Source organism: Cryptomeria japonica, chromosome 10 (assembly GCF_030272615.1).
Source record: "Cryptomeria japonica chromosome 10, Sugi_1.0, whole genome shotgun sequence".
Taxonomy (NCBI): Eukaryota; Viridiplantae; Streptophyta; class Pinopsida; order Cupressales; family Cupressaceae; genus Cryptomeria; species Cryptomeria japonica.
Genome location: NC_081414.1, coordinates 92,079,056 through 92,099,574, shown reverse-complemented (window position 1 = coordinate 92,099,574; position 20,519 = coordinate 92,079,056). Strand labels below are relative to the sequence as shown.

The 20,519-nt window shown below is 37.3% G+C and overlaps 1 protein-coding gene across 1 annotated transcript; it reads right to left on the bottom strand.

Annotated features, from left to right (window-relative positions):
- Positions 1–1,897: 1,897 nt before the first annotated feature.
- Positions 1,898–6,868, bottom strand: LOC131858785 (zinc finger protein GIS2-like). The gene is made up of 2 exons (XM_059212235.1): positions 6,319–6,868; positions 1,898–2,121 (listed from the first exon to the last, which is right to left on the bottom strand). The coding sequence occupies exons 1-2, from the start codon at positions 6,866–6,868 to the stop codon at positions 1,898–1,900; spliced, it is 774 nt and encodes a 257-aa protein (XP_059068218.1).
- Between the last annotated feature and the right edge of the window lie 13,651 nt (positions 6,869–20,519).

Genomic DNA, 20,519 nt, shown 5'->3' with positions numbered 1-20,519 from the left:
TTCATCCATTTGCACAACTTATTATGGTCACGAGAAAGAAAAAGTTAGGAGCCTATTCCTAATGCTTGAGATCATTCGTATTTTTAAGGCAAACCCCTTGATTATGATCCCTTCCTCCCTATAGTATAACCCTCCTTTTGTGTATTATATTTTTATATTTTACTATAAAAGTGCACTATTCATCACTAGGAAAAAAAGTTTGAGTACGTGACACCCAATTCTCAAAGTTAACCTTGAATTGAGGATGAATAACATTGGTATCGAAGATGCATTTAATTTGGAAATGTTTGTACTTGACTTTGCCTAGATGAACTACAATTGGATTGAAAGGCAGTTTGATATCAAAGATGCATACTTGTCTTTGCCCAGACACATAATCTTTTTTTTGCTGTAATGACTTTTGAACATGCCCATTTTGCCTCAATATGCAAGTCGTCCCATCCACACAAAATTAGTGCTTTGACCCTACAGATGAAAAATCCAATAATAATTTCACTAGATGAAAGCAATATGCCCTTGTGAAGAATACTTCAGCAGATCATTCAGTTGTTGAACCATCCTCTAATTCTCCAGTGTCGGATGTAGAGGCCAAAATGTGTGTATTGAAACAGAATAGAACCTGAACAAACTTGTGGATGACACTTCAAAGCTCATATATATAGTTTTAACAAGGCAGCATATGGACCCACCATCACTGATTTTGCATGATCTAACAACTTTCTGGATTGTTCAAGTTTTCTGGAATCAACTGCATTTGTCAAAGATCTTTCGGATGCTTATACTGTATCCATATTCAGGGAGTTCTAAAGACAATGCCAATACTGGAGCACAGGCAAAAGAGGTAATGATCGAGTGATCGCAGCTATTTTCTGTGCAGACTTTCCGTACTAATAATATTTATTTATTTCCTTAAAAAACAAAAGCTTTTAGCTTATACGACTTCGACTGTTGGCAACATTTCAACCATTTCAATTGTTCCTTCAAACCCCGATGACCATATTTGCACATTCTTAAACACATCTGACAAAAAGATAACAAAATAACATCCATAAAGTGTGTAGAACATTTTGTCACTAGGTTTTAAATAACAAATAATCCTACCTTGTTGATCATATGTTTCTATAACCTCAAATATCTTCAAAGTTTAGGATGCTTGTGCCTCCACCAACAGTTGTTTAGACTAAGATAGCCCTCTTCAAATTTCACTGAACAGAGATAACTATCAAGATTGAAGAAAAGGCAGTGCCTAACAAGCCATTTATCAACATGTTTTCCTCAAATTGTGTTTACTCCCCACCGTGAGTTATTCAAGTTCCCAGAATGAACAATAAATAAGTATAGACATATGATAATAGTTTCAATTATCTACAGAGCATGGAAGTAACAATCGGATGGCAAAAAGATGTTCTTTTTATTGCATTTCAAAAATGTTCAGTACATCAACATTATTATCGAGTTCCCTTACATGGCAATATATATTATCTAGCGATTGGCCAAGGTACCAACTGTCGTAACTGACACAGGAACCCACATGGCGGAGTCCAAAACATAACAAAATGACATAACAATAACTTAAAAGTTTTATTCCTAACATCAACCCCCCCCAAAAAAGAAGTTGTCTTCCAGACAACAAACAAATGGAAGCAACTGAAACTAATGTGAAGAGGGATGAGAGGGCGTCCCTGGAAGTACAGATGACTGAGATGTGCCCGCTCGTTGGAGTTGCTGTGTGGCTGCCAGTTCCCGCTCTCGTGCCAATTTAACCATATGAGCAGCCTCAACAATTTTGTTGCGGGCTCTCTAAAGCTCCTGTCCTTGCTCCTGCAAGTGCTGCTCCTTCTTGGTCAGTCTAGCCTCCAAGCTTGCCACCTTAGCTGTCAGCTCATCCTTCGCCTTGTCACTTACTTCCCACTCCTGCATGTTCTTGGCAACTGTCTCCTCCAACACGGTAATCCGAGAGTGCTCTTGAGCCAACTGTGACTGACTCTACTGAATGTGGTGAGCCAATGTTTTCCTGATACCCTCTACTTTCCGCACTACCTGATCCCGCTGGGCCTTCATGGCTTCCATCCTTACCACTGTCGTCCTTTGATACTTCAAGACTAGGTCCCGGAAGGCCGTCTCCATTCCATCAAATGAGTATAGAAACAAAACACAATTATACTAAGAACATAAAATGTTCTTACTAATCAAGTAATAGGCCAATGATACAACATGATCATAAAAATCTACATAATACATATCCTTTGTTGCAAATCTTTGCATATTTATAGTTGAAAAAATATTATGGCTACTACATAATCTAGGACCTACCTTAGACACCTTAGTAGGAAAGATGTAGGCTCCTATGAGCCATAGACTTCTAGTTTTTGTTTTGATATTGGTTTGGAACTTTTGATGTCATGGATTTCATATTCCATGAGTGTTGCATACATTTGACAATATTTATATATCTAAGTGTGCTATTTCCTTCAGCTACAATTTGCTCTTATACTTATGTGATCAATGTATACTTGTGGATGTGATCAAATTAGCTTCTATTTTATGATGTTATCGTGTCTTTAAGGTTTATTTAATAATGGGTGCATGAAACAAGTTTTAAATCCTTAAAAATCTCTAAATTCCTTGGGTTTTTCACTTTGTTGAGTCTTCATCAAGTTTTTTGCCAAGTCTCGAGTTGAGTCATACTTGTCGAGTTCGAGCCAAGTCCGAGTCTCGTAACTTTGGGTTATACTACTAATCATAGTGAATTTATGTACACTCAACATTTTTGTACTTGTAATTTGAATGGGGGCACACCACTATCAAAGAAAAACGATAACAAAAATAGATGTGATGGAACCTCATTTATAACACCTTAGATAAGCAAAGATAATCTAATATGATGTCAACATTATTATGTATGGCATCGTGAAAAGAAAAGCTCACATGAGCATCTTCTCTCTAAGCTTCCTAAGAGGAAGCGATAAATTTCATTGATGTACAACAATTCAACTAATCTAAAAGTCCATAAAACAAACATAATTTAATAATGTATTTAACCAAGCATGCATTATTTTAATAGTCTTTAAGCTCGATTTGTAATTAAATAAAATTGATGTAAAATGTTTCGACCAAAACTTTGATTTACAACAAAAATAATAAATTCATGAAGCTTATGGATAGTTACAACTATTTTCTAGTTTACTTCTTATTGTTTAACCTTGCAATTAAAACATAAAAGATAACACATAACAAATAAATCAACATAAACTCATGGCAATTAAACAAGCCGCAAAATAAGAGATTAGTTAGCTATATAATATATAGCTAACTAATTGAATACTAAGAAGCTAAACCCATCATTTACCCATTAATCTTATTTTACCAGTTTTAATCGTAAACCAAAGAGCAAGGAAAGAATTGCAATAACTTATTTTATTTTTTAATTATAGTATTTAGATATGTTGTGGCAAAACGTAGTATTAAATTTTGCATAATTTTTAGTTACCAAATTTGCTAAACTTGCACCTGAAGTATAGTCCACGATATTGTAGGTCTCCTCTTCCCCATGAACTCAGGGTATTTGACGTCTTGCACCTTTTTTCTTCTTCTTCTCAATATTAGCTAAGTGTGAGTATACATAATAACCAAAACTTAGGAATAAGAGATCACCTCTTGTTAAGATATATTCATAATACAATTATAGCTATTCCATTTAATCTTATTAAAATTGTAATAATCCATTCTACCAAAATATCATAGTGTTAATATTGCAAAATTATTAGAATTGTAATAATCCATTCTACTAAAATATCAAGGTGAGACATAATCAAACCCTAAACAACAATAATGTAAAATAATAAATTACCAATGGGAGAAATCGGGGTGTTGCCATTGTTCACAATGGCCTACCATTTACAAGTTAAGCACAATGCAAAAGAGAAGACACGGCAATAAAGCATATCAATTAAAATAATTGGACCTAAAACTCAACAAATTTTGTGATTGAAAATATGATTCAAGGATATCCACAAAAGCTTATAGAAATAGCTTTGGTATAAAGACTATTATAGAAATAGCTTTGGTATAAAGACTATCATTATAGCCACTCAAGTAAACTTCCATGCAGAATATGAATGCAAGTGAGTTAGATCTTTTCAATAATACATTTGGTTTAGTTTCATCATGCAAATTAAGGCTGTAATCACACAATTATAGTGTGGAGTAAAATTATCATAACTTGATAAAATTAAAACATTTTTTGATTTCTAATATGGAATGGAAAGAAGATTTAAAGTATTACAAAACATAGAAATTGTTTTACAAAATTCATAATTAATTATGAACAAAAAAGGTCTAAAGATCTATATAACAGTCTTTTTAAGAAAAATCAACATTCTTGTGGATTATTTGATTAGATTTATCTATAGAGAATTATAGAAATAATTTAGAGATAAATTTTAAAGGGTTTTTTAATACTTAGCTTATATAACAGTCTTTTTAAGAAAAATCAACATTCTTGTGGATTATTTGATTAGATTTATCTATAGAGAATTATATAAATAATTTAGAGATAAATTTTAAAGGGTTTTTTAATACTTAGCTTAGAAAAAATTATCTGAAAATTAGGTGAACTGAATCAACCAATTAAAAGTTATGGTCAAAACACTGCTGTCTTCTATTTCAAACAGTAAATGGTTGTAAAATTGTCTTATAAATTTAATCATAGAGAATTATATACATAAAATTAAGAGTTAAAATTTAGTGGGTTTTTCTAGTATTTGGTTTTGAATGGCATGTCCAAAAAATAGGCTAACCCAGTTGACCAATTAAAATTTTTAGTCAAAACATTGCTACCTTCCATTTCAAAATAATGAATTGCTCAAGTGAGAAAAACAAAAATGCACAACTTTTAAATCAATTTTACATACAATACTCATTGAAGTAATGCTCTCATTTACATTTCTTCATTATAATTACAATTAATAATATCAACTCAAAGTTTTCATATTACAAATCCTTTAACAATAGGTTTAAAGATAGAATATCTTACATAGTGAGTTTCCTCCATGAAGTTCATGTTCAAAATATAACTACGATCTACATATAATAGAGACTACAAGCCTCACACGACTAAGGATAGGTCACCAATCAATCCTAGGATTTGCAAGAAAGTCCATCCTTGAGCTTGGAGGCTTCCAAGAAACTGGTTTGCATAACACAAAAACACATACAAACATCTCAAATGTGCAACTACTCATATCCTTGGATCTTGTCCAACTTCCACACCCTTCACAGTACTCCCCATATTCTGAAGGAAAAGTTGCATCTTCCGTACTTGCACTTGATTCCCCGATCTCGCAGATTTGCAACATGTGGCAATCGGGGTGAAATACTTCATAGTCTTCCATCTACCAATGGAAGAGTTCGACGAGGGAACTTGTTTCATCCTCTAAGCATCCCTCTAGTTCCAAAACCCCCTCGTTATCAGGGTCCATCCTTTCCCGACCTTTTTGTGAGCCCCATTCCCAATTGTGTGAGTCATTTGAGTGCGAATCAGAGGATGCCGATTCCTCGCTTATGACTTGATTCCTCAAGTTGATCACGTACTTCCGACCTTCACTCTCAATGGAGAGTGTGTTTTTCTTCCAGTTGTGGTTCGCCTTCACCATAATTAGCCAACCCCTTCCCAGAAGGGTGTCATAGGCCTTCTTCTCCAATGGTATGACCACAAAGTCAAGGAAAAAGTGTTGGGTACCGACAACAACTTTTTGTGGCATGAGTGTCCCTAGGGGCTTGATTCCATGCTGGTCGACACCGACCAGGTGGAATGTTGGTGGCCCGAGAGTTGGCTTGCCCAGACCTCTCCATGTCTCCTCTGATAACACGTTCACTTCGGAGCCGTCGTCAACAATGGTGTTGGTCAATTTATGTACCATTATCTCCATCTCGACCATGACCGACTTCCAACCAATGCTTACGGTGAGCAGTGTGGGTCTGTAGTAGACGTACCAAGTAATTTTGTTGCCACCATGGGGTCTGTGCCAGATGGTTTTGCTTCCATTTGACGATGTTCCTAGTTGGTAGTGTTGTCACCGACTATGTTTGTAATAACCATCTTCAATTGTGGCATTGTTTGCAGAATGTCAGACACGCGTATGGGTACAGTGGTTTGCAACATCTGTTTGATAATGATTTTCTTGGACTCTGGATGGAGTGGGGTACTAGCAGTATTGTGTGAGGCCCTACGCTCTTCCACCATCGCCAGCTCCACATAAGCCTTTGCTTCCTAGAGTCTCTCCTTCGTATGGGGATTGGGGTATACTGCCTTCTTACTTTGCAATCTTGTGATTGCGAGTACCTCCTCGTTTGGCTCCTTTATGTCCAACATGTTTACTCCCTTCTGTTTGGGGCAGTCAGTGTCCTCATGGTTTCTAGGACCACACCATTTGCACAACAAACCTCCACCATTGTTCCCGTTCTGACATTCTTGAGCAAAGTGGCCCCACTCATTACATTTCCGACATTGGATCATGGGCTGCCCTTTTGCATCGTATTGAATTTTACTCCTTGGTGTGTTACTATTGGAATGGTTGTTTCCGCGCCGATTATTACGGTATCTTCCTAGTGAAGCCTCTGAGTTTGTTGATTGTTTAGGTGGTGTGACTGGTGGAGTAGCTTGCTCGCCTTGAGTGTAGAGCACTTGTGTGATCCGTGTTTTTAAATTGTACGAACATTCCTTGGTGGAATGGCTTAGTACCTGACAGATGTCACAAAAAGCTTTCTTTGAACATGTCCCCTTCGTATGCCCTTTTGCCTTACAGTCGGTGCACCAAAGTTCCTTGTCGTCTCTGCCACTTTCTTTATCAATCTTTAACTTCTTCATCATTCACAACATGTCCTTCCGAAGAGCTTGTACGGTTTTGGACTCGTCGTCTCTACTTCTGTTCGTATTGTTATCGTCACTTGCCCTCTGTTTCCCCTTCGAATTTTTGCTCTCACTTTCAATATCCATCGCTCGGTTGTAAGCTTCGTCATATGACCGCAGAGAGACCACCTTCATCTTCCATTTGAGGGATGGTACCAACCCTTCGACAAACCATCTCTTCTTTAGCCCATCTACCAGATGGTTCTCCATTTTGTTCAGTAGTTCCTTCAACCTTCGGTTATAACCCCAGACACTTTCACTTTTTCCCTACTCGGTATTGTAAATCTCTGCCACAATTTCATTGTCGTCACATAGGAGTTTGAAATCCTCCTAGAAGGCCTTCTTCAAATTGTTCCATGATGTTTTATGTTGAGCATCAAGGTCCGTGTACCAGTCAATTGCTATCCCTCGAAGGGTGGCCGAAAATGACTTCAACCAGTAATACTGGTTGTCTTGGTCATTTGCCTCCCAGATGGTTATGCATGTCTTACAATGTTGTACGGGGTCCTCCGATCCATCTCCCATGAATTTTGGAAGCTTTTGTTTCTCTCGGGTGTGTGCCATTGTCTTCGTCTGGATGGTTTTGTGTTGGCATTGATTGAAGATTGCATTGGAGAAGTATAGTGTTGTCATTGATGTCAATAGCAACCGGTAATGAAGCACGTATAGCTACCGGTAATGATGCAGTAAAGCAACCAATGTTGATGTAGTGAAGATCAACCAGTAACCCTAACTAGTTGAGATGCAGAACCCTAACCGATGAAGTTTGGAGATCGGTTGTGATGATCTATGACCGAATGATGATCGGTGATGAAGATGCCACGTAAGCATGATGCATGTGATGAGTTTCAAAATGGTTTTGGTGCGTGAAGATAACCGTTTATCTTGGGAATGATCAAATGCATAGCATGAAGTGAAAAACGTGTGATGAGTTACATGATTCAATGTGCGGTGATCCAGGAACGGTTGAATATGCCTAGAAGAATGCAATGTTGATTGCATGCAATATAACGGTCAAGATTGAACCAATATGTTTGTAATCTCTATGAGATTTGTAGGGTTTGTGTTGTATTACCGACCTAATGTATTTGCTTATAAGGTTGATGATTTGTTTCAATGAAGTGTTGGCAATTTGGTTAAGTGTGTGAGTGATTGTTGCTGAACTTGGAGGTGTGTTTGCATAATGTTGTGAAGGTAGAGCGGAGCAATAAAGGATCTGATTAAGAAAGGAAGTGCTATTTCCAGATTAGTCAAGAGCGTGTTGTTCTCTAACCATTACAACAATTCAATCGCTTAACCGGGTAAGCTTTAACATGGTTGTTGTTGAAATACTCTAACCAGGTGATCCATTAGATTGGATTTGAAATCCTCCACCAAGGTTACCTTTAACAGGGTATTTGTAGTCAATCCCTTAACCGAGTGGTCCTTAACCAAATCTCTTCCTAATAGGACATTATTGTATAAGCTTCTAACAAGACTTGGCTCCTAACAGGGCGAACTTCAGAAGAGTTCAAAATACTTGTGGGTATTCATCCCCATTGTGGTTTCTCCCATTTGGGTTTCCACGTGAAAAATCATTGTTTCAAGTGGTGAATGATTTTGTGGATGTGTTTTTGATATGGTTGATTTGAATGACTGGTAAATCTGCATAGATATATTTGAATGACCGGAAATGATCTGAAACATGTTTTTACTGGTATTAGTAAAGTGGCTTAAGGTTTTGTCAAATGGTAATTAAGTTTCAAGATTGTTGCATTATGTCACCGAGTATTAGGACAACCGGTAAAGTTTAACAGTGCAGTTGCATATTTGTCTGAGTGTCTAAATCGATATACTTTATGAGTTGATTTTGAGTTGAAAGTTTGTTTGGTGAAATGTTTAGTTTATTTTCTATCTACTGATTCACCCCCCCCCCCTCTCAGTAGTTGACCAGATCTTTATAGTTTCATCATATTATCATTTGGTATCAGAGCATTCCAGCTCCTCTTGAGTTTAAGCTTAATAACTTGAGAAAAAGATCTAGGAGAAAATTAAGAAGAGAGAAGGTTCGAAGTTTAATAGAGATAACTACAAAATCTGGAGTGATAGGATGAAGATTTACATCAAGAGCTTAGGAAGTTAGTATTGGGATCAGGTTATTACTAAGTATAACTTGCCTAGTGGAATTCTGACAGATGATCAGAAGGAGCAACAACAAGAGAACAATCAAGCATTAGAGGCCATCATCAGTACCTTGTCTGATTCAGAGTATGTTGATGTTCATGGATTGGAGACTGCATATGAAGTTTGGAAGAAACCAAAAGAAATCTATGGCGGTGATGACCATGTAAATATTTCCAAGGAAGAGAGTCTCAGAGGAAAATTTGATGATATGTGAATGGCTGAAGGTGAAAACATTCAACAGTATGGTCAGAGAATCAAGGAAATAGTTGGAGAAATCAAAAGTGTTGGAGGTATAGTGGAGGATGCCACTATGGTTAGCAAGGTGTTGAGAACCCTTCTACCGGTCTACGCTATTAGAGTTGCATCTATTCAAGAACTCAAATCTATTGACAAGACAAAGGTAACTCTTGACTCTATCATTGGTAAATTGACTGCTTTTGAATTAAATGGTTTTGATGGAAGTGTTTAGAGGTCAGAATTTGCATTTAAAGCCTCAGGCTCAACCCCACCGCTAAGGAAAAGCAGAGAAGCTAGTTACAGTCATGAATCTAGATCCAACAGAGAGATAGATGATGATGACAGTCTAATGGAACTTGAAGCATTGCTGACCAAGCAGTTACCTAGAGGTATTGGTAAGTATAGAGGTAAACTACATTTGAAATGTTTTACATGTAACCGGATAGGACATATTGCTGCTAACTATCCTAATGGAGATAATGAGCAAAAATGAAAGAAATATAGGAAGTATAAAGGAAAAAGAAAAAGAGATTGTCTCATTGCAGTGGATGGAGGTAGGTATTACTGATGAAGAATCTGAGGGTGATGGAAATGAAGACATTGTCTTTGTTGCTATGAAAGAAGAGATATCAGATCAGAAGGCATTGCTCTCTCACTTAGATAGATTGGATTATAGACAGTGGTTGTTCACACCACATGACCGGTGACCGGATCAAGTTTCTAACATTGAAAGAGTTTAGTGTAGATGATATCTACTCGGTTGAAGGTCTGAAACACAATCTTTTGAGTGTTGCTCAACTCAATGACAAAGGTTACCCATTGGAATTCAAGAATAGAGTTTGCAAGATCTTTGGAAGCAAAGGTGAACTGATTGCAACCGGCAATCAAACCAGAGGTAACTTATTTCACTTAAACTCTAAAGTCAATAGTTGTTTGATTGCAAAAGTAGAAGATAGTTGGCTTTGGCATTAGAGGTTTTGCCATGTGAATTTTGATGACATTGTAAGAGTCAGCAAGTCAAAATCAGTAAAAGGTTTGCCACTGTTGGACAAACCGGTGAATGCTTTGTGCAAGGAATGTCAGTAAGGGAAAATGACATCGTCAACCTTCAAGAGCAAATCTTTCTTAGCTGGACATTTGCTAGATTTGGTTCATACTGACCTATGTGGACCAATAAGGACTAGGAGTATTCAAGGTTATCGATACTTCATGATATTTACCGATGACTGCTCAAGGATGATGTGGGTCACATTCTTGAAAGATAAGACATAAGCTTTTAGCAAATGTAAGGCATTAAGAGCCTTGGTTGAGAGTGAAAGTGGAAGGAAGCTGAAATGCCTGAGGACTGATGAAGGTGGTGAATTTACTTCAAAGGAATTCACTAGATACTGTGAAGACAATGGGATGAAAAGATAGCTATCTGCACCAAGGACACCACAGTAGAATGGTATTGCAGAAAGGAACAACCGGTTAGTAGTTGAAGCTGCTAGGACTATGTTAATTCAAGGAGGTGTTGTTAAGACATTTTGCAGAGAAGCTATCAGCACAACTCTTTACACAATGAACCAGATATTGGTTAAAAGAGGTAAAGACAAAACACCCTATGAATACTGGTATGGTAGATCACCTAATGTCAGTTACTTCAAAATATTTAGTAGCAGATGTTTTATTAAAAGAAGTGATTATATTGGTAAGTTTGATGCGAAGAGTGATGAAGGCATATTTCTTGGTTACTCCACCAAGAGCAAAACTTACAAGTGCTACAACAACCAAACTAAGAAGATCATTGAAAGTGTCAATGTCTGAGTTGATGAATTTCCTGAGAAATCAGAAGAAACCAGCAAGGAGAATGAAGAAGTACCTAACACACTGTTTTTGGAACCGGAACCAGTGAAGCCAGAAGTTGGAGAACAAAACACAGAAGCCCCAGTTCAACCGAAACATAAAGGTCCAATAGAAGATGAAGAAAGTGAAGAAGAAGAAGAACTTGTAAATTAAGATCATGTTATTCCAAGCTATGTCAGACTCAATCATAGCCCTGATCAGATTATTGGAGACAAGAATGCAGGTGTGCTAACTAGAACAAGGCTAAGAGAAAACTCTTGTATGATCTCCACCAATGAGTAGAGAATTCCAAAATAAGCCTTTGCAGATGAAGACTCGATCAAGGCAATGGAAGAAGAACCTGACTAGATAGAGAAGAATAATACATGGTCATTAGTAACTAGATGAAAGAACAAGAATGTAATAGGTACAAAGTGGGTATTTAGAAACAAACTGAATGAAGATGGAGTAGTGGTCAGGTATAAAGCCAGACTGGTATGCAAAGGATATGCACAAGAGGAAGGTGAGACTAGGGTGAGACATTTGCACCAGTAGCAAGATTGGAAGGAGTAAGGACTTTACTTGCATTTGCAACATAGAGAGGATTTAAAGTATATTAGATGGATGTTAAGTGAATATTTTTAAATGAAATATTGGAAGAAGAAGTCTACATGGAACAACTAGATGGTTATGAATTAACAAAAGAAAAGGATATGGTGTGTAAGCTACATTATGTTGTCCACAACAGACCGAACATTTCTCATGCAATAGGATTGGTTGGCAGATTTCATAAAAGCCCAAAGGAGTCACTCATGGTTGCAACCAAACGAATTTTTAGATACCTGAAAGGCACTATAGATTATGGTATCCATATGTAGGTGAATTTGACTTAGAGGTCTATATTGATGTAGATTGGGCAGACAATATTGATGATAGGAAGAGTGCAACGGGGAGGTGCATTTTTTCTTGGAGGCAGATTAGTGTCTTGGAGCAGCAAGAAACAAAGTTGTATCTCTCAATCAATAGTAAAAGCTAAGTATGTTGCAACTTACATGAATTGTACACAAGCAATTTGGATGAAACACATATTGGAAGGTTTCAAGCTGAAGATATCAGAACCGGTAAGAATTTTCTGTGATAACATCATTGCTATAAATATTTCAAAGAACCCGGTGTTGCATGTTAGGAAAAAACATATAGAGTTGAAGTATCATTTCCTGAGAGAGAAAGTTCAAAGCAAGGATGTGTCACTAGAACATGTTTCCACTAAGGAACAACTGGGATATATTTTTACTAAACCTCTACCTAAGGATACATTTGATTACCTTAGAGGTAAGTTAGGGGTTGTACCCTTACATGAAGTCAATTAAGAAGAGAGGGAAGCCATCAATCCCAAAGCCTATTGAAAATCTTGAAGAAGGATTAGTGACAAATGGAGCTACTACACAGGGGGAGCAACTAATTGTAGATTGGTGAAGCATGGATGAGAACCAGAATGGTTTACCTTCACTTTGGCATTGTTGTCAAAGGGAGAGAAGAACTGTATATGATTGATAGCCAGTTACCTGCTAATGATATGTAGATACAGTTGAAGGACAAAATATGATTTGAAAATGTAAACCAGGATTCCTATACTTGTGTATGTGCTTTACTCTCAATCATGACAATACCTTGGTATTGATATTTGTATTGCCATCAATGCCAAAGGGGGAGAATGTTCGCATTGCATGAAGATTTCATTGGAGAAGTATAGTGTTGTCATTGATGTCAATAGCAACCGGTAATGAAGCACGTATAGCTACCGGTAATGATGTAGTAAAGCAACCGGTGTTGATGCAGTGAAGATCAATTGATAACCCTAACCAGTTGAGATGCAGAACCCTAACCGATGAAGTTTGGAGATCGGTTATGATGATCTATGACCGAATGATGATCGGTGATGAATATGCCACGTAAGCATGATGCACGTGATGAGTTTCAAAATGATTTTGGCATGTGAAGATAACCATTTATCTTGGGAATGATCAAATGCATAGAATGAAGTGAAAAACGTGTGATGAGTTACAAGATTTAATGTGCGGTGATCCAGGAACGGTTGAAGATGCCTAGAAGAATGTAATGTTGATTGCATGTAATCTAACGGTTACGATTGAACCAATATGTTTGTCATCTCTATAACATTTGTAGGGTTTGTGTTGTATTATTGACCTAATGTATTTGCTTATAAGGTTAATGATTAGTTTCAATGAAGTGTTGGCAATTTGGTTAAGTGTGTGAGTGATTGTTGCCAAACTAGGAGGTGTGTCTGCAGAATGTTGTGAAGGCAAAGAGGAGCGATAAAGGATCTGATTAAGCAAGGAAGTGCTATTTCCAGATCAGTTAAGAACATGTTCTCTAACCATTACAACAGTTAAATTCCTTAACCGGGTAAGCTTTAACAGACTTCTTGTTGAAATCCTCTAACCAGGTGATCCATTAGCTTGGATTTGAAATCCTCCACCGAGGTCACCTTTAACAGGGTATTTGTAGTCATTCCCTTAACCGGGTGGTCCTTAATCGGATCTGTTCCTAACAGGACATTATTGTATAAGATTTTAACAAGGCTTGGCTCCTAAGAAGGCGAACTTCAGAAGAGTTCAAAATACTTGTGGGTATTCATCCCCACTGTGGTTTTTCCCATTTGGGTTTCCACGTGAAAAATCATTGTGTCAAGTGGTGAATGATTTTGTGGATGTGTTTTTGATATGGTTGATTTGAATGACTGGTAAATCTGCATAGATATATTTGAAGGATCGGAAATGATCCGAAACATGTTTTTACTGGTATTAGTAAAGTGGTTTAAGGTTTTGTCAAATGGTAATTAAGTTTCAAGATCTGTTGCATTATGTCTCTGAGTATTAGGACATCTGGTAAAGTTTAAAAGTGCAGTTGCAGATTTGTCTGAGTGTCTAAACCGATATACTTTATGAATTGATTCAGAGTTGAAAGTTTGTTTGGTGAAAGTTTAGTTTATTTTCTATCTACTGATTCACCCCCCCTCTCAGTAGTTGACCAGATCTTTATCATCATATTATCAATTGGTATCAAAGGATTCCAGGTCCTCTTGAATTTAAGCTTAACAAATTGAGGAAAAGGTCTAGGAGAAAATGATGAAGAGAGAAGGTCTGAAGTTTAGAGATAACTACAAAATCTGGAGTGATAGGATGAAGATTTACATCAAGAGCTTAGGAAGTCAGTATTGGGATTAGGTTATTATTAAGTATAACTTGCCTAGTGGAATTCTGACAGATGATCAGAAGAAGGAGCAACAAGAGAACAATCAAGCATTGGAGGCCAGCATCAGTATCTTGTCCGATTCAGAGTATGTTGACGTTCATGGATTGGAGACTCCATATGAAGTTTGGAAGAAACTGAAAGAAATATATGGCGGTGATGAGCATGTAAAGATTGCCAAGGAAGAGAGTCTCAGAGGAAAATTTGATGATATGCAAATGGTTGAATGTTAAAACATTCAACAATATGGTCAGAGAATCAAGGAAATAGTTGGAGAAATAAAAAATGTTGGAGGTACAATGGAGGATGCCACTATGGTTAGCAAGGTGTTGAGAACCCTTCTACTGGTCTACGCTATAAGAGTTGCAACTATTCAAGAACTCAAATCTATTGACAAGACAAGGTAACTCTTGACTCTATCATTGGTAAATTGACTGCTTTTGAATTAAATGGTTTTGATGGAAGTGTTTAGAGGTCAGAATCTGCATTTAAAGCCTCAGTCTCAACCTCACCTGTAAGGAAAAGAGGAGAAGCTAGTTACAGTCATGAATCCAGATCCAACAAAGAGATAGATGATGATGATAGTCTGATGGAACTTGAAGCATTGTCAGCCAAGCAGTTACCTAGAGGTACCAATAAGTAGAGAGGTAAACTAGCTTTGAAATGTTTTGCATGTAACCGGATAGGACATATTGCTGCTAACTATCATACTGGAGATGATGAGCAAAAACGAGAGAAATATAAGAAGTATAAAGGAAAAGAAAAAATAGATTGTCTCATTGCAGTGGATGGAGGTATTACTGATGAAGAATCCGAGGGTGATGCAAATGAAGACATTGTCTTTGTTGCTATCAAAGAAGAGATATCAGATCAGAAGGCATTGGTCTCTCACTTAGATAGTTTAGATGACTGGATTATATATAGTGGTTGTTCACACCACATGACCAATGAACGGATCAAGTTTCTAACATTGAAAGAGTTTGATGGAGGTGTTGTGAGATTTGAGAATGGCTCTCCTTGTATGGTGAAAGGGAAAGGACCCATCTCCTTGAATGGTAAGAGTAGTGCAGATGATGTCTACTGGGTTGAAGGTCTGAAACACAATCTTTTGAGTGTTGCTCAACTCAATGACAAAGGTTACTTGTTGGAATTTAAGAATGGAGTTTGCAAGATCTTTGGAAGCAAAAGTGAACTAATTGCAACCGGCAAACAAACCACAAGTTACTTATTTCACCTAAACTCTAAAGTCAATAGTTGTTTGATTGCAAAAGTAGAAGATAGTTGGCTTTGGCATCAGAGGTTTTGCCATGCAAATTTTTGATAACATTGTAAGAGTCAGCAAGTCAAAATCAGTAAGAGGTTTGACACAGTTGGACAAACCGGTGAATGCTTTGTGCAAGGAATGCCAGTTAGGGAAAATGACATCCTCAACCTTCAAGAGCAAATCTTTCTCAGCTGAACATTTGCTAGATTTCGTTCATATTGACCTATGTGGACCAATGAGGACAAGGATTATTCAAGGTTATCGGTACTTCATGATATTTACTGATGACTGCTCAAGGATGATGTGGGTCACATTTTTCAAAGATAAGACATAAGCTTTTAGCAAATTTAAGGCATTCAGAGCCTTGGTTGAGAATGAAAGTGGAAGGAAGCTGAAACGTCTAAGGATTGATCAAGGTGGTGAATTTACTTCAGAGGAATTCACTAGATACTGTGAAGACAATGGGATCAAGAGATAGCTATCTGCACCAAGGACACCACAACAAAATGGTATTGCAGAAAGGAACAACCGGTCAATAGTTGAAGCTGCTAGGACTATGTTAATTCAAGGAGGTATTGCTAAGACATTTTGGAGAGAAGCTGTCAGCACAACTGTTTACACAATGAACCAGATATTGGTTATAATCGGTAAAGATAAAACACCCTATGAATACTGGTATGGTAGATCACCTAATGTCAGTTACTTCAAAATATTTGGTAGCAGATTTTTTATTAAAAGAAGTGATTATATTGGTAAGTTTGATGCCAAGAGTGATGAAGGCATATTTTTTGGTTACTCCACCAAGAGCAAAGCTTACAAGTGCTACAACAACCGGACTTAGAAGATCATGGAAAGTGTCAATGTCCGAGTTGATAAATTTCCAGAGAAATCAGAAGAAACCAACAAGGAGAAGGAAGAAGAAGAACCTAACACATTGTTTTCGGAACTGAAACCAGTGAAGTCAGAATTTGGAGAAAAGAACACAGAAGCCCCAGTTCAATCGAAACAGGAAGGTCCAACAAAAGATGAAGAAAGTGAAGAAGAAGAAGAACCTATAAATCAAGATCATGTTATACCAAGCTATGTCAGACTCAATCATAGCCCTGATCAGATTATTGGAGGCAAGAATGCATGTGTGCTAACTAGAACAAGGCTAAGAGAAAACTCTTGTATGATCTCCACCATTGAGCCAAGAACTGCAAAAGAAGCCTTTGCAGATGAAGACTGGATCAAGGTAATGGAAGAAGAACTTGACCAAATAGAGAAGAATAATACATAGTCATTAGTACCCAGACCAAAGAACAAGAATGTAATAGGTACAAAGTGGGTATTTAGAAACAAAGTGAATGAAGATGTAGTGGTCAAGAATAAATCCAGACTGGTATGCAAAGGATATGCACAAGAGGAAGGTGAAGACTATGGTGAGACATTTGCACCAGTAGCAAGACTGGAAGGAGTAAGGACTTTATTTGCATTTGCAACATACAAAGGATTTAAAGTATATCAGATGGATGTTAAGTCAACATTTTTAAATAGATTATTGGAAGAAGAAGTCTACATAGAACAACCATATGGTTATGCATTAACATAAGAAAAGGATATGGTGTGTAAGCTACATTATGTTGTCCACAACAGATCGGACATTGCTCATGTAGTAGGATTGGTTGCCAAATTTCAGAAAAATCCAAAGGAGTAACACATGGTTGTAACCAAGAGAATTTTTAGATACCCGAAAGGCACTATAGATTATGGATTATGATATCCATATGCAAGTGAATTTGACTTAAAGGTCTATACCGATGCAGATTGGGCAGGCAATATTGATGACAAGAAGAGTACAACCAGAGGAGCATTTTTTCTTGGAGTCAGATTAGTGTCTTGGAGCAGCAAGAAACAAAGTTGTATCTCTCAATCAACAACAAAAGTTGAGTATGTTGCAACATACATGAATTGTACACAACCAATCTGGATGAAACACATATTGGAAGGTTTCAAGTTGAAGATATCAGGACCGGTAAGAATTTTTTGTGTTAACACCAGTGCTATAAATATTTCAAAGAACCCGGTGTTGCATGCTAGGACAAAGCATATAGAGCTGAAGCATCATTTCCTGAGAGAGAAAGTTCAAAGCAAGGATGTGTCACTGGAACATGTTTCCACTAAGGAAAAACTGGTAGATATTTTTACTGAACCTCTACCTAAGGCTACATTTGATTACCTTAGAGGTAAGTTAGGGGTTGTACCCCTACATGAAGTCAATTAAGAAGATAGGGAAGCCATCAATATCGGAGCCTATTGAAAATATTGAAGAAGAATTGGTGACGAATGGAGCTACTCCATAGGGGGAACAACTAATTGCAGATCAGTGAAGCAAGGATGAGAACCATAATGGTTTACCTTCACTTTGACATTGTTGTCAAAGGGGGAGAAGAACTGTAAATGATTGATAGCCAGTTACTAGCTGAAGATATGTAGATACAGTTGAAGGACAAACTATGATTTGAAAATGTAAACCAAGATTCCGATACCTGTGTATGTGCTTGACTCTCAATCATGACAATCAAGGAGGTGTTGCTAAGACATTTTGGAGATAAGCTGTCAGCACAACTCTTTACACAATGAACCAGATATTGGTTAAAAGAAGTAAAGACAAAACACCCTATGAATACTAGTATGGTAGATCACCTAATGTCAGTTACTTCAAAATATTTAGCAGCAGATGTTTTATTAAAAGAAGTGATTATATTGGTAAGTTTGATGCGAAGAGTGATGAAGGCATATTTCTTGGTTACTCCACCAAGAGCAAAACTTACAAGTGCTACAACAACCAAACTAAGAAGATCATTGAAAGTGTCAATGTCCAGGTTGATGAATTTCCTGAGAAATCAGAAGAAACCAGCAAGGAGAAGGAAGAAGTACCTAACACACTGTTTTTGGAACTGAAACCGGTGAAGCAAAAGTTGGAGAACAAAACACAGAAGCCCCAATTCAACCGGAAAATAAAGGTCCAATAGAAGATGAAGAAAGTGAAGAAGAAGAAGAACCTGTAAATTAAGATCATGTTATTCCAAGCTATGTTAGACTCAATCATAGCCCTGATCAGATTATTGGAGACAAGAATGCAGGTGTGCTAACTAGAACAAGGCTAAGAGAAAACTCTTGTATGATCTCCACCAATGAGTAGAGAATTCCAAAATAAGCCTTTGCAGATGAAGACTCGATCAAGGCAATGGAAGAAGAACCTGACTAGATAGAGAAGAATAATACATGGTCATTAGTAACCAGATGAAAGAACAAGAATGTAATAGGTACAAAGTGGATATTTGGAAACAAACTGAATGAAGATGGAGTAGTGGTCAGGAATAAAGCCAGACTGGTATGCAAAGGATATGCACAAGAGGAAGGTGAGACTATGGTGAAACATTTGCACTAGTAGCAAGATTGGAAGGAGTAAGGACTTTACTTGCATTTGCAGCATAGAAAGGATTTAAAGTATATCAGATGGATGTTAAGTGAATATTTTTAAATGAAATATTGGAAGAAGTCTACATGGAACAACCAGATGGTTATGAATTAACAAAAGAAAAGGATATGGTGTGTAAGCTACATTATGTTGTCCACAACAGACCGAACATTGCTCATGCAGTAGGATTGGTTGGTAGATTTCATAAAAACCCAAAGGAGTCACTCATGGTTGCAACCAAACGAATTTTTAGATACCTGAAAGGCACTATAGATTATGGTATCCATATGTAGGTGAATTTGAGAGGTCTATATTGATGCAGATTGGGCAGACAATATTGATGATAGGAAGAGTACAACAGGAGGCACATTTTTTTTTGGAGGCAGATTAGTGTCTTGGAGCAGCAAGAAACAAAGTTGTATCTCTCAATCAACAGTAAAAGCTGAGTATGTTGCAACTTACATGAATTGTACACAAGCAATCTGGATGAAACACATACTGGAAGGTTTCAAGCTGAAGATATCAGAACTGGTAAGAATTTTCTGTGATAACATCATTGCTATAAATATTTCAAAGAACCCGGTGTTGCATGTTAGGAAAAAACATATAGAGTTGAAGTATCATTTTCTGAGAGAGAAAGTTCAAAGCAAGGATGTGTCACTAGAACATGTTTCCACTAAGGAACAACTGGGAGATATTTTTACTAAACCTCTACCTAAGGCTACATTTGATTACCTTAGAGGTAAGTTAGGGGTTGTACCCTTACATGAAGTCAATTAAGAAGAAAGGGAAGCCATCAATCCCGGAGCCTATTGAAAATCTTGATGAAGGATTGGTGACGAATGGAGCTACTTCACAGGGGGAGCAGTTAATTGTAGATCGGTGAAGCATGGATAAGAACCAGAATGTTTTACCTTCACTTTGGCATTGTTGTCAAAGGGGGAGAAGAACTGTATATGATTGATAGCCAGTTACCCGCTAATGATATGTAGATACAGTTGAAGAACAAAATATGATTTGAAAATGTAAACCAGGATTCCTATACTTGTGTATGTGCTTTACTCTCAATCATGACAATACATTGGTATTGATATTTGTATTGCCATCAATGCCAAAGGGGGAGAATGTTGGCATTGCATGAAGATTGCATTGGATAGATATAGTGTTGTCATTGATGTCAATAGCAAGCGGTAATGAAGCACGTATAGCTACTGGTAACGATGCAGTAAAGCAACCGGTGTTGATGCAGTGAAGATCAACCGGTAACCCTAACTAGTTGAGATGCAGAAACCTCACCAATGAAGTTTGGAGATCGGTTGTGCTGATCTATGACCGAATGATGATCGGTGATGAAGATGCCACATAAACATTATGCACGTGATGAG